General features: G+C 34.9%; 1 protein-coding gene across 46 annotated transcripts in view; it reads right to left on the bottom strand.

Annotated features, from left to right (window-relative positions):
* Window positions 1-10731, bottom strand: part of LOC149418217 (uncharacterized) — a 598424-nt gene extending 587693 nt beyond the window's left edge. For all 46 annotated transcript variants that reach the window (XM_089639758.1, XM_089639755.1, XM_089639770.1 and 43 more), the window contains exons 1-4: window positions 10595-10731; window positions 9504-9741; window positions 8768-9322; window positions 8605-8685 (exon numbers count right to left, since the gene is read on the bottom strand). In XM_089639758.1, coding sequence (XP_089495884.1) covers window positions 8605-8685; window positions 8768-9322; window positions 9504-9714 — 847 coding nt within the window. In that variant the 5' untranslated portion in view covers window positions 9715-9741; window positions 10595-10731. The remainder of the gene's footprint in view (window positions 1-8604; window positions 8686-8767; window positions 9323-9503; window positions 9742-10594) is intronic.
* Window positions 10732-13106: the final 2375 nt, after the last annotated feature.

The following is a 13106-nucleotide window of genomic DNA, read 5'->3' on the forward strand; positions in this document are numbered from 1 at the left end:
CCTGTGGTGTGCAGGACTTTTTTTATTATCATCCACTGATCTCTACCAGAAAAATACACAAGTATTTTACATAGAGCGAACAATCCATTACAAAGTGACCCATTCAGTAGTTACATCAAATTGGCGTAGTCGGTAGATTACCACAATTATTATATTTGTTCTAATTTTATCCAATTGTAAGCCATTATTTATATATAACCTTTGTTTAAAAAATGTAACTATATGTACCTAATTAATGTAAAAGCCCCTTGGTCGCATAAAAGAGTAATAAAATAAATAAATAAAGGCTTCCCGTACTAGAGTATTTCACGAGTACTTATTAATATTTATGAACAGAAACAAAGAAAAAGAAAGGATTTATTAATTAAAATAACAAACTAACTAAAATGAGTGCAGTGCAAGGCATAGTATTTTAATCTCTGGCTTTTGTCACATACACAAATGAGTTTTTCACGAATTTACAGTTCATCAAATTTTTCAGAACTTGAAAGTTCAGTTAATTTTCATGTTCTGTTATTATTTCAGTACTGTGAAGCAACTGTCCCATAATGATATAATAACAAAACACGAATGGAACTTTTAACTTTGAAATATGATAAGATGTTATGTAAATAATTTATTCCAAAAATAAAACTTTTTTTTTTAAATTTTAAAATGAAATGCAAAGTAATTTAATTGCATCTTGACTATTTGTAAAGTAAATTGTAAACTAGAAACGATCACTATATCTTTTTAACTTTGTTAACTTTATATTTATAGACCGGAACGGTTTCAACCAAAGAGTATGGATACTTTCAACCTGTCTGTTTATGGATATTGTTTAATGTGGCGGGTAACGTAACAAGAAAAACAAGTAATATTCAACAAATACCAATGTATAAATAATAATGTAAATGTGCTTTGATAATATCTGCGCAGTGGTAAAAAGTTCATTAGGGCGGATAACCAAAATAAATAACTTTTTTTTGGGCAACCTACGTTACTGATGTTTCTTTTTTTAATGATAAACAAGAAAGAGTTGCACTAGCCTATGGGATTGGGATGGTGGGAGGGAGAAGAAGGGGATGGATCTAGTCTGTGTTGTGTAATGTGTATAGTGTGTGATATTTATTGATTATGGGTTTGAAAACGTGAGTTGCTTTAATTAAATAAATCGAATTCACTGTATGAAGTGTTAAACATTTATGAAGCGCGGCGAATGAAAGTGTTTTGTTTTGAGTTAGTGGCAGTGATGGACGTTTAATATTTGGTTTTGTCTGGTTTGTCTTAATTGGATTATTTGAAGTAGTTCCGGGCATTCTATAATAGGGGGCTATTTTTTGTAAGAATATTACTTCTGCTGAATTTCCAGCGTCGATATCTTAAAAAACAGCTGACTTTCAATATCTGATTTGATCAGAGAATTAATTTGAACTTTGAGTTCACATTATAATAAATTAAAAGTGTGGTTCTACGAACATCATTCTTCTTTCGTATGGTGGGGAGTCTACTGACATAATAATATGCTTATATTATATCAGTTTGTCACAACCCTACAGAGAGGGTAAAGAAGTGTGCAGTCCAATCGAATCGGAACGTATTACTTTGTCTGGCAACACTATTAGGTACGTCTAAGCAAGCTCCTTTGATTCAGATCATTGCAAGTTATAGTTTTTTGGCATGTTTGATCTTGTTTACCATTTTGGCATGTTTGATCTTGTTTACCATTTTGAACGCTTTAATAAACACGCAAATCGTGAGTGTTGTTTCATGAACACTTCTCTCCTAGTTTTGTTTGTGTGAGAAGTTTGTCATCATTTTGTTATTTTAAAATATTTCCTATTTATTTGACGTATTTGATAGAAGTGCGTGTTTTCGTACTGAAGCGAAACTAAAATAGGTTCCTAAACTCATGTTCCTTTTTTTCATTTTGCAGAGCTGCCCACCAATAGGGGAAAATATAAAAGAAAAACTAATAGGAAACTATTTAACGAAGGTTTGCTGAAAGATGCAAAGGAAAGAATACAAAGAGGTGAAAGTAAAAGATCTGTTGCACAGTCCTTGAATATACCAGAATCTACGTTGAGAAAAAGGCTCAAAACAGGGACTATTCCTGTGTCACTGGGCAGATTTAAGAAAACTTTTACTCCTGAATTAGAACAAAGCTTGGCAGATCACTGCCGAAGATTAGATAGTTGTTTGCAAGGACTGACAAAAAAGGATTTAGGAAGAATTGCTTACGATTTAGCCGAACAAAATGGTCTCGATCATAGATTTAATAAGGACAAGAAACAGGCTAGCAAAGAATGGGTTGAAGAGTTTGCAAGAAGCCATGAACTTAGTTTCAGTCAACCAAAAAAAAAATTGTAGTGCGCTCCTTGTGTTTAGTTTCACTGGTATGCACTCCTGTGGCATGTGACGAACACCCTGTAGCATGTGACGAGTCATATATTTATGCCATTTAAAAATTGTACATAATTGTTGATTAATTTTACAGAATTTATAAAATATACCTATACCCAAGAACCAAAGTTTAATAATAAGATAACACTGACGTCTGTAACGCTGTACGAAACGTTAGAAAAGAAGGAGGAATAGTAACCCAAAAATATCTATAATATACGGCCGTGAAACTTTCAACTCATCTCATTCTATATTATGATATTATATGATATGATATTAAAAATGTGAAATAGCAGTATCCTTTGTTTCACACGCTACGCCGAGATTCGAACCCGCGACCGCTGGATTCGGACTATTATAATTTATTTTTTATGACGACCTTTCTATGTAAACCGTATTTAACAAATACTATTTTTAATGCCAATAAAATTATACTAATATCTTTATCTCAATGATCCATCTTACAATTTTTATGTTTAATAATCCCTAAATAAATAAACCTCACGGTTAAGATAAAATATATCTGGACAGTTCAAATTATGTGAAAAACTTGAGAAACATAGTTCGTTATTCCCCGCCAACTCAATTCGCGATCGTTCGTTTCAAGATTATTGTTTAGGTTTGTTTCGGTACCACTAGCGCCATCTCTGGCCGAAAAGTTTTATGTCGGTGTGAAATAATAATCCATTCAAATACAGGATTTTATATTTTGATGTAACAATGTAATAGTTGCGTTCTATCAAATTCAGATCTTTTTCGCTTGCATAAAATGGTTTCGTGACTAAATTAAATTGTCTCAAAAAATTATTTCAATGTTACTAATAATGCTAATTTTAATTCCCGTGGGATTATTGAATTTAGGATATTACCTTCAACTAACATTCTAACCTTTAACTACACTGAAAAAATAATCAACATTATTTTTCTGTACGGTATTTATCAAATTAATGTGAATTTAATAAAGTGGTAAATTTAACCGTGTATTATAATAATGACTCATAAAGAGCACTATTATTATTATATTCCCTTACTTTAATTTATAATGTGTCCCTGCGTTAGTTTTGTTTATTATTTTAGCTTTTAATTAATTATTATTAATCAATAATTATATACTACGCCTACCTATGTTGTGATTTGTTTTGGAAATGGTGGATCCAGCTAAGAAATAGGGGGGTCGGGGCCGGGTAAACTTAAAATTATTCATAAACTGCTCGTTCATAGATGGCGCTAGTTTAATTATTTTATGAAAAAACACTTTTGCAAGTTACGCTTTAAAATATTTGGATGAAATGTTCGTTTGCGCCTGTACAAATGGTTTATATGAATATGAATGAATAGTTATTTATGTCCACAACAAAAACTCAATTCTTTCAGGAAAGACATACAAATACAATATTGTATCGGTGATTCAATCCAGGAGGCCATGTGTAAAATTATTTCTTTCGGGATTTATGTCATCTTTGGTGATGCTGTGCAGAAGGAACATTCATTTTAAAGACGCATTCTTAAGGCGTCTTCACATTGTTCAAGCTAACTTTTTTTTAATTTTCAGCAAAATACAAAAACGTAAAAGAGAAATACGATTCGGAACAAAAAAATAAAAGGTGCGCATTTTGTGATCGCAAAAGAGACAGGAAGACACGAATGCTTTGTAGCAAATGCAACAAGCCTGCTTGCTTATTACATATGGAAAAGCTTTATTTTTATAAATGTCCAGACTGTCGAAGTCGAAACTGACCCGCTCTTGTCAATCCGTAGGTACATGCATATTTACCCATTCATTAAATATGTGAGTAAGTCCTTCACAACCCCAGGGGTCAGTAGTTTTACACAACTTTTATATTTTTACTTTGAAATTTCATTAAATTATTCAAGTTCTGAATAACAACTGGCACCAAGGACGGCTTGTTCCGGAGAATTTGAACAATTCTTGAAATTTCAAAGTTAATTTTCAAGTTATGTGAAAGATTTTTTCAAGTTCTGTTATTATTTCAGTTCTGACAAGCAACTAGCCTATAATGATATTATAATAACAGAACCTGAGTAGGACTTTCACAGAACTCGAAAATGAACGTTGAAATTTGATGAATTGTTGAAATTCTGTGAAACAACCCATCCTAAGTATTATAAATTATATACTACCTATAAATATATATTTATAAATAAAAGTCTTATATATATTTTATTAATATACATGGTCATACTCGTAAAGCAAGTAAATATTTTTTTTGTGCTAAATATTGTGAATTTTCAGCAAAATACAAAAAAGTAACAGAGAAAAACGTTGCAGATAGAAGTAGGAAAAGGTGCCAATTTTGCGATCGCAAACAGGACAGGAAAACGAGAATGCTCTGCAGTGGGTGCAACAAGGCGGCGTGCATATTACATATGGAAAAACTATACTATTATAAATGTCCACTCTGTCGAAGTCCAAATCGAAATGATGACCCTGACCCACTTTTGTAAATCCCTTATATTATTCACAGGCAATTAATATGGTGCTCTTTTCTTTATTATTTCAATAAATAAATGTGTATTTGCTATATTATGGATTTTTTATGTTTTAAAAATAAGTCTTGATACAATATGGACGGAAAATAAAGGGTAGATAAATAACAAAATCCACGTTATAATATACGCGTTAATAGGTGGCGTTCATTTAATTAAAATACATTTGTGCAAGTTGTGTTTAAAAATATTAAGATGAATTATTTGTTTGCGCCCGTACATACGCAATATGAATATGAATAAATAGTGTTGTGCGTGCAAAATCTCAATTATTTCATGAAAGGCTTACAAATCCAAAATTGAATTGAATCACCGTACAGTATTGTATTTGTATGTCTTTCTTGAAAGAAATGAGAAAATGAACATGCATTTTATAATTTAAATTTATAGCAGTGCTTAACAACAGCGCCATAGACAACATAATGAAGTCATAATATTTTATAGCTCCAAGTGGGTACTACAAACGGCATAATGACAGAATTCACGCTTTTTTAATTCAGCGATTTTCTATATTTTGTTCATGAATCCTAAAAATATGCGATAAACGATTAAATGTAACTTAAAAATGGCTCTCTAGCACTATAAGCAGTTTATATTTCTCCATATTAAAATTCGGGCGGGAATTTTCCGAACCAAACACCCATATAGCAGAACGCTCCAGTGGTTAGTGTAAACAGTAGGGGTTGTGCTACTCCCGACCACTAAATACTTGTCACAGGTCAAGTTGCCTGTTGGCAAATACTTACCCTACTTCCTAAGGCTAGCTTTAGACTTGTAAGTTTTTTCGTAAATTTACGACTTCTAGCCAATGGGCGTATTGGATTTTCAAAATGCAATATGCTAATAAGTCTAAAGCTAGCCTAAGAATATTAGTTCCGAGCACTGACACCATACTGTCGGTCATTACCTAGAGCTAAAAGGTAGATACTTTTGCACCGCGTGGAAATCAAACCCGCTTTGGAAGCCCAACAGTGGGAGGATTTTTCTCATGGTGCAGCCTGTACCCGAATGCACTGTTTTATATATAAGTGATTTTTATATTAGAGTCCCCAACCGTCTGGAGCCAGTAAGACTATGACATCCCCAATTGGAATATGCGAAGCTGAAGGAAATTGGAAAGATGAAGGTGAAAGGCACCTGGCTATTCAGATCTGGCCACCCAACACGACTAAAGTTATTTCAAGCAATGTTTCAATACCAAACGTTTGGTCATCTACTCTTGGAACGTGCCGAAAATATACAATTTATTATTAGAAATTAATGAATTGTGAAATAACAAAATCAATTAAATTTGCTTAGGACGGGTTGTTTCGGAGAATATGAATAATTCATCAAATTTCAACGTTCATTCTCGCGTTCTGTGAAAGTCTTATTCAAGTTTTGTTGTTATACCATTATAGGCTAGTTGCTTGACAGAACTGAAATAATAACAGAACTTGAAAAATAACTTTGAAATTTGAAGAATTGTTCAAACACTCCGAAACAACTCGCCCTTAGGACATTGAAATTTGTTGAAACTGTTCAAATTCTCCGAAACGACCCGTCCTTCCTTCATTTTTTGCGCCCCATTCCCATGATACGAAAATATGCTGTAGAAATTCTCTAGTCACTACTTCAGACGTTAGATTTTTAGCTCTTTCACACCTCATTTCAGTAGTAACTTCTTACACCTAACACTAGTATATTACAGACGGATTCAACTCTACGGGACAAGTAACAAGCAAGAAATTTGATTATCTCAAAGGCATTCTCGGAAGTTCCGCTGTAGGCACAGACGGAATATTCCGCATTACAAAGGAAGGGTCGTTTCGGAGAATTTTGTTAAGTACGACGCTATTTTCAAGCTTTTTAGTAATTTCAGTTCCGCCAAGCAGCTTGCCTACGATTAAATAACAGAACCCGAAGAGCTTCGCCCCACCCGAATTATGATAGAAATTTTACGAATTATTCAAGTTATCTGTGAAGATACGTGCAATTTAAGCTGGCAAAATACCGCGATCAGTCTGAGAAATCTACGTATGCTGCTAATGCTTGTCGAAGCTAAAGCATCAACTTTTTTATTAACAAATAAAAGTTAGGGCCCCGATGACAGCAAAAACCAGAGAATTAATTTTTGGCACGGCACTTAAAATTCCACCTGCACGACTTGGCATTCCAGCAGTGGAATATTTGGCCAGTCACATTATGAAATGCGCAGGGCAAGCATAGTGAGGCAAAAAAAAGAAATATAAATTAACCACGCGCGAAATCTGCTATTGATTAACCAACCCCAGCACCGAAGTGACACATAATAAATGTCACGAATTACGGCGCCTAAGTATGTTTCTACTTAACGAGCAACGGGGTTATACTACTCCCGTTTGCACAAGTACGCTATTTTCGAACCATCTCGGCCCATATTAAATACTTACCTTCAACAGGTCACAGCCAAAATACTCACCTAGCATGGGACTTTCACCATTACCTCTGCGTTTTACCTTACCACACTACTTTACCGGCCGCATACTCCATTTTACCACACATTACCTCTGAACAAAGAATGTATAGCTGTCCAGAATAAGGGGGGGTTGCATTTTTCCTACCCTTCCACCCACTTCGGCACCCCCTTATTCCTTTCAGCATTACATTCCTCTTTCCGTAATAACCTGGCGGAGACCAGAGCAGCACATTGGGGGGACGCATTTTCCACCCTACCACCCTCTGCTGCCCCCCATTGCGCTGCACGGTTCCCGTCTGCACATCAATTTTAGTTTTTGTCACATCACTTGTACCTCTGAAATCAAAGAAAACAAATTTGACACTTCACTTACACACCTCTGGAATTCAACAATAATGTATTTAATATAGAGTATATTGGGGGGTGCATTTTCCACCCTACCACCCTCTGCGCCCCCCATTATACTACTTCACACCAAAAAAACAAGTTACAGATGTTCACTTCACTTCAAAATCTGAAATCAAAAAAGCAGTTTCACAATAATTATCAACCGTAATAATTACCGATTACCAGATACCTTCACTTTTACCTCACTGAAAACTTCACATCACAATTACAACATTTATTTTGAATTCAAATTTCATAAAGTAGTAAATATTTCATAGTAGTAAATGTTGAAAGTAGTAAATATTTCAAAGTCTTAAATATTTCATTCGACCAATTGCAGACATTTCTGCAAGAAGTCTACTTAAGTAATTCATGGAAGAAGTTTGCCAGAGCTATCGATATTGTACATATAATAAGGACTAGGTTTAATGTGGTATTGTAAAATCGAATTTTAAAAAACATCGTTGATCCACAGAGTATAAAATTATTCTTCCTACCTTTTGAAGTTCTCAGCCGAAGAAGTGATTGATAAAATATTAACGGGACTTGAACCCGCAATGGAAGCAATATATATATATAATCCTTGAATGCATTTAATCTTCTAATTCCCAAAATCAAATACATAAATTTCATCCAAAACATTTAAATAAGATTCACAATAGTTTTAGAACATACAAGCAAAAAATGTGTGGAACAAAGATGCAAAAAAAAATCGCAGCTCTGGCCAGTCCTTTGAAATAATAAACACCTTTCTCCATTACCACCCCGATAGTACTATTGTATAAAAGCAATGGGTTGGCCCCGGAGCAGAAGGCCCAGGGGTCAGCAGTACCAGCAGAATGTGAACAGTTCCTCAGGCTTTGTGATAAAACTTGGATTTGGAATCCTACCTTGTGCGTCACCGACAGCGCCACCTTCTCCCGCTACACCAGCTATTGTCGTATCGCCTGTTACAGAGCCGTCGCCAAATCCTAAACAAACAACCCCGCATTAGACACAAGTCTCTATGGGATGATGTAGTGAAGTCAAAACATGTAAGAATCGACAACTTACCAGTCATGTCCATGTTCGAGTCGTCTTCGCCAAAGTTGCCATCATCGTTATTAGTGCCATCATCATCATCTTCCCATAGCGATTCATTAACAAATTCAGGTTCCATTTTGGGGGCCACGGCAGAGGGTTCTTCATCGTCAGGTATGGTAACAAAGTCATCTTTGGAGTTGGCTCCAGAGGGTCCGGCTTCCAGGGGGTCGACACATTTTCTTTTTGCAGGTGCAGGCTGAGAGGATTGCGGGTTGCTAGGAGTAATTGATGGCCTATTTGGTCGTTTAAGTGCTACTGGGGTAATTGGCTTAGAATCTAATTCAGTCTCGATTTTGTTCAGGGATTGCCGCTGCTGCGAAGAGCGAGGCCCGGGGCGTGAAGATGGCTTTGGCTTAGAGGCGGGCAGGGAGGTGTCGTCTTGGTTACCAGTCAGGCCTTTGACTTGAAGTTGTTCGGCCGTACTGATAAATGACGCTAATTCTTCTTGTTTTACATTTACTTCGCCTTGGTACATAAATTGTAAGAGATCTCTTAGAGCGTTATAACTAACATCTTTTAAAAATACTGAAACAAAGAGAAAACAATCATTAGACATGGACATTCCAAATTTCGCTTGCAAGTGAAAGTTGTGGTGTTTTTGATCAAATGAAAGCCAAAAGATTGTATTGGCTCCGGAGCGAAAACAGTAGGAGACAATAAGCAAAAAAAAGTTATCAACATATAGTAATAGGCTAATGTTATTTACCTATTGGATGCTGTGTGGGGTTCATTTTGAACATTTCTTGGAAATAGGGGGAGCACACGGATAGCACTAGCTTGTGTGCCTGCAGCAGGCGGCCCTCGGCGGCCAGCGTCACATCCACCAGGTCTCCACGGGACAACAGCCCGTGGAACCCGGTCGACATATTGGAATGGAAATTGTTCCAACATAATGAAAATTGCTCGTCCGACGCCATGGCGGACGCTTTGTGTTTGACTTAACCCTGAAAATAAAATTACAAAAACCAGTTTAATAACCATCATAAACAAACTAAAATTCAGTAATAAAAATAAATTCATACGCGATTATGTTTGAAATACGGGAAATAAGCCGCCGGGTGTAGATGTTAATGTTCTAAATTCAATCTACTATCCAAGCGAAATGATGTTATGGTCGATCTCAATACCGGAAAACTTGTTATTAAACAGAAATGTTTACTTTTAATACCTAATTGAGAAAACGCGGCGCAAAGACGCGTTGTGAGAAAATGGCGGCTACGGACACCGGGCGGCGTCACCTAGCCCGCGCATGCGCCGGGCGCTCAAGCTAGATCAATACCCGACCGCACTACAAACGGCAATCAATTATAATCCACAGCAGTTATAGAATTTTATTTAACATTGCATTATGAAAATCTACGAAATGCCCAAATTGGGCCGAAAGAAGGCAGGGCGCTGCTGGCAAAGATGGCGTCCTAAAACGCAGTTCCAAACAATGGCAAGCTTTCGCGCTAAAGTTAAATATCAAAGAATTAAGAGGTACAACGAATGCTACGTCGTCACGTTAGAGGGTACCGGCGGTAAGAAATTTGAGCATTATATACAGGCGGGTGTAAACGTTACAAGTCGACAAAACTGCATTAAAGATGGGCGGCGGGGGGCAGAGAGGGTGGATTTAAGTAACGCGAAATGTAATAAGAACAAAAATAGATAACACGGCCGTCAATATTGGTAAAACATGGCAGATATCCGTTAGCGTCACTGACGCCACACGGACCGCCATCTTGTACTTTGCAGGAAATTGAGAAGATCACAAATGTTTGACAAATGGGAGCACTAATATTTAAGGATTCTTACCTGAATAAGTGTTTTCTGCAACCTGCGGTTTAAAAACATTCAATGCTTTTGGTTGATAATGTAGGACAGGATGGCTTCTCTTTTGACCGCAACCGCTCACGCACCCAAGTAGTTTGATGTCCCGAATCGGAATGATGACGCCTAGGCGGTTTCGCAGCGATGCTTCCAAACCACCACCGAGCTCAAGTTTTAAAATAGTTCCAGTAACGTCAACATTTTCATAATTAAATGTTAATTAATACATTGGACATGATTTATTTTTATTACCTATGAATAAAATAAATACATTTATTTTTTTCAAAGAGTATTTAAGAAATAATACTTAAAAGCTCACATCTTGACTACCATTTAACACACGGGTGTATTCGGTTTTTTTATGGTGAATAACAGTTTTTTTTTTGTTCTCTACAAAATTTTATACCTTCGTATTACGTTACTCAATATACCAATTCATATCAATACTGATAGTGATTATAATATTCGTGAAATTGATTAAAGTGTAGATTATATTCATTGTTAGAAATTGGACGATAAGTAACTTTGTAATAAATTGAATAATTTGAAACAAGAAAATAAGAAGTATACAGATTTAGGAAAAATAATGTTAACTTCGTTTAATATACGAAAGATGACAAATATAATAATACAGATATGTGCGTCGCAGATAAGCCGCAATACAGATGGGGAAAAATAATAATGGTACTACTTATAGTTTTATAGTTTTTTTTATGTCATTACATTAAGGGTAGTTTTTGGATTAAATAATATATATTCACATGTCAAAAATTTACAAATCATCATACAGAAATAACATATCATACACACATTTAATACATTTCAGTACAATAAATACTTACTACATTTTACAATCACAATACAGACACATCTTAGCTATATTTTGAAAACATTATACAGAAATATGTCAGTTACATAAACAAATAATTATTTTTCTTTGATGTGGGATGGAGATGTTTTAAATATATCGAAATGGTCTGTATATGTATTATTGACAGTTCGCTGAAATCGTGGGGAGTGATATGAATACTTAGTGCTATGGTTGTCACAGTGAAATAGATGGTAAAGTAGAGTTTATTTTACGCTGCGTATACCTATATAACCTCAACTTAGGGGAACGAAACGAGCAACCGCAAATTTCGCGAAACGCCGCATGCAGTTGCTTCATTCCTTTTCCGTAATTCGTGGTTCTGTTCGCAAACTTACAGTACCCTAACAGGGACACGAATATTAATAACACTAAAGTTGAGGACAGTCTCGGGTAGAAAGTAGCGGTAGTTTTAGATTAGATATTAATGTTTTGCAGCAGATATTAATCTCAGGTTGTCTCAATTCGTATTCAACATATCTAAGAAACTTCCTTCTAGGCTACTACAATTAGCGCTAAAAAGTGGGTCGCGATCGTAATTATTCCGGTAGTCCAAATTTTTAGCTACTTTAGCCGAAATTTGCATTGGAAATGAGATATTTCGGAAAAAATGGATTTTGGCGCGATTTCGGCTGGTTTTTTCAAAATGAGCACAGGTGTGTCAAGGTGGGAAACTCAGATTTTATATCAGGGGACCAGTTTATAAATCATATAAAAAAATTGGGACTACTGGAATAATTACGATCGCGAATCTCTAATTCCACTTTCTCCAAGCAGTGTATGTTACAGGTATACATTGGAGACCACACAGGAGATGCATATTCTTGCTGTGATCTCAAGAAGGACTGATCTCTTCAATCTTCAATTGAAACTTACAATTCGTAATAATTATTTATATAAAATTGTGGCATAACTTTTAATTTTATAAGAAAACAAGAATTGTTGTTAACGATAATTTGAAAAAGTATCTCAAAATCTATAAAATGGTTTTATTTGATGGCTTTTATTGCTCACACTATTAAAGGTTTTATCTTTCTATTCGAAAAATTAGAAGAAACTACGTATCTACCAACCTATTATTTTATTACTTTTCTTCCAAAGGTATTTACAATCTTACTGATGTTTCTTTCCGTTTTGTAAAGTTTAGTAATTATTTTGTTATTTTAGTTGATTATTTTAAATTTTTATTATCTTCCTGTTTTGTATATGTGATTATTATTTATATTTCTATTTTTTTTATTTAAGTTTACTATTTATGTTTATTATTATTTTGGTCTAAGTTCACTTTTAGGTATTTTAAATAATGTATTTTTTCCAACCTATAAACTATAATGGCGCTGTTCCCTAATTCAAATACGAAAAATCATTTATCAATTGAATTGGGCAGTTTTGTTAACAAATCCTTTCTGTAACTAGCCTTAAACTTTCTGCATTTTTAAATATATCAAAAAATTAAATATTATCTATAATAACAATTACAATAATAAAAAAATATATATATTTAAATCATGTTATATCGTAAGCTTGTTTAATGTTTTCGGTTTTATGACATTTTGAATACACCACTGTTAAAATCGATGCGATTTGCGTCGTAGCGTCAGCCGGCGGAGTAATTTTCTAGGAGCCCGT

The sequence above is a fragment of the Hesperophylax consimilis genome, chromosome 14 (genome assembly GCF_061612785.1).
Source record: "Hesperophylax consimilis isolate HC1 chromosome 14, BYU_Hcon_1.0, whole genome shotgun sequence".
NCBI classification, from domain to species: domain Eukaryota; kingdom Metazoa; phylum Arthropoda; class Insecta; order Trichoptera; family Limnephilidae; genus Hesperophylax; species Hesperophylax consimilis.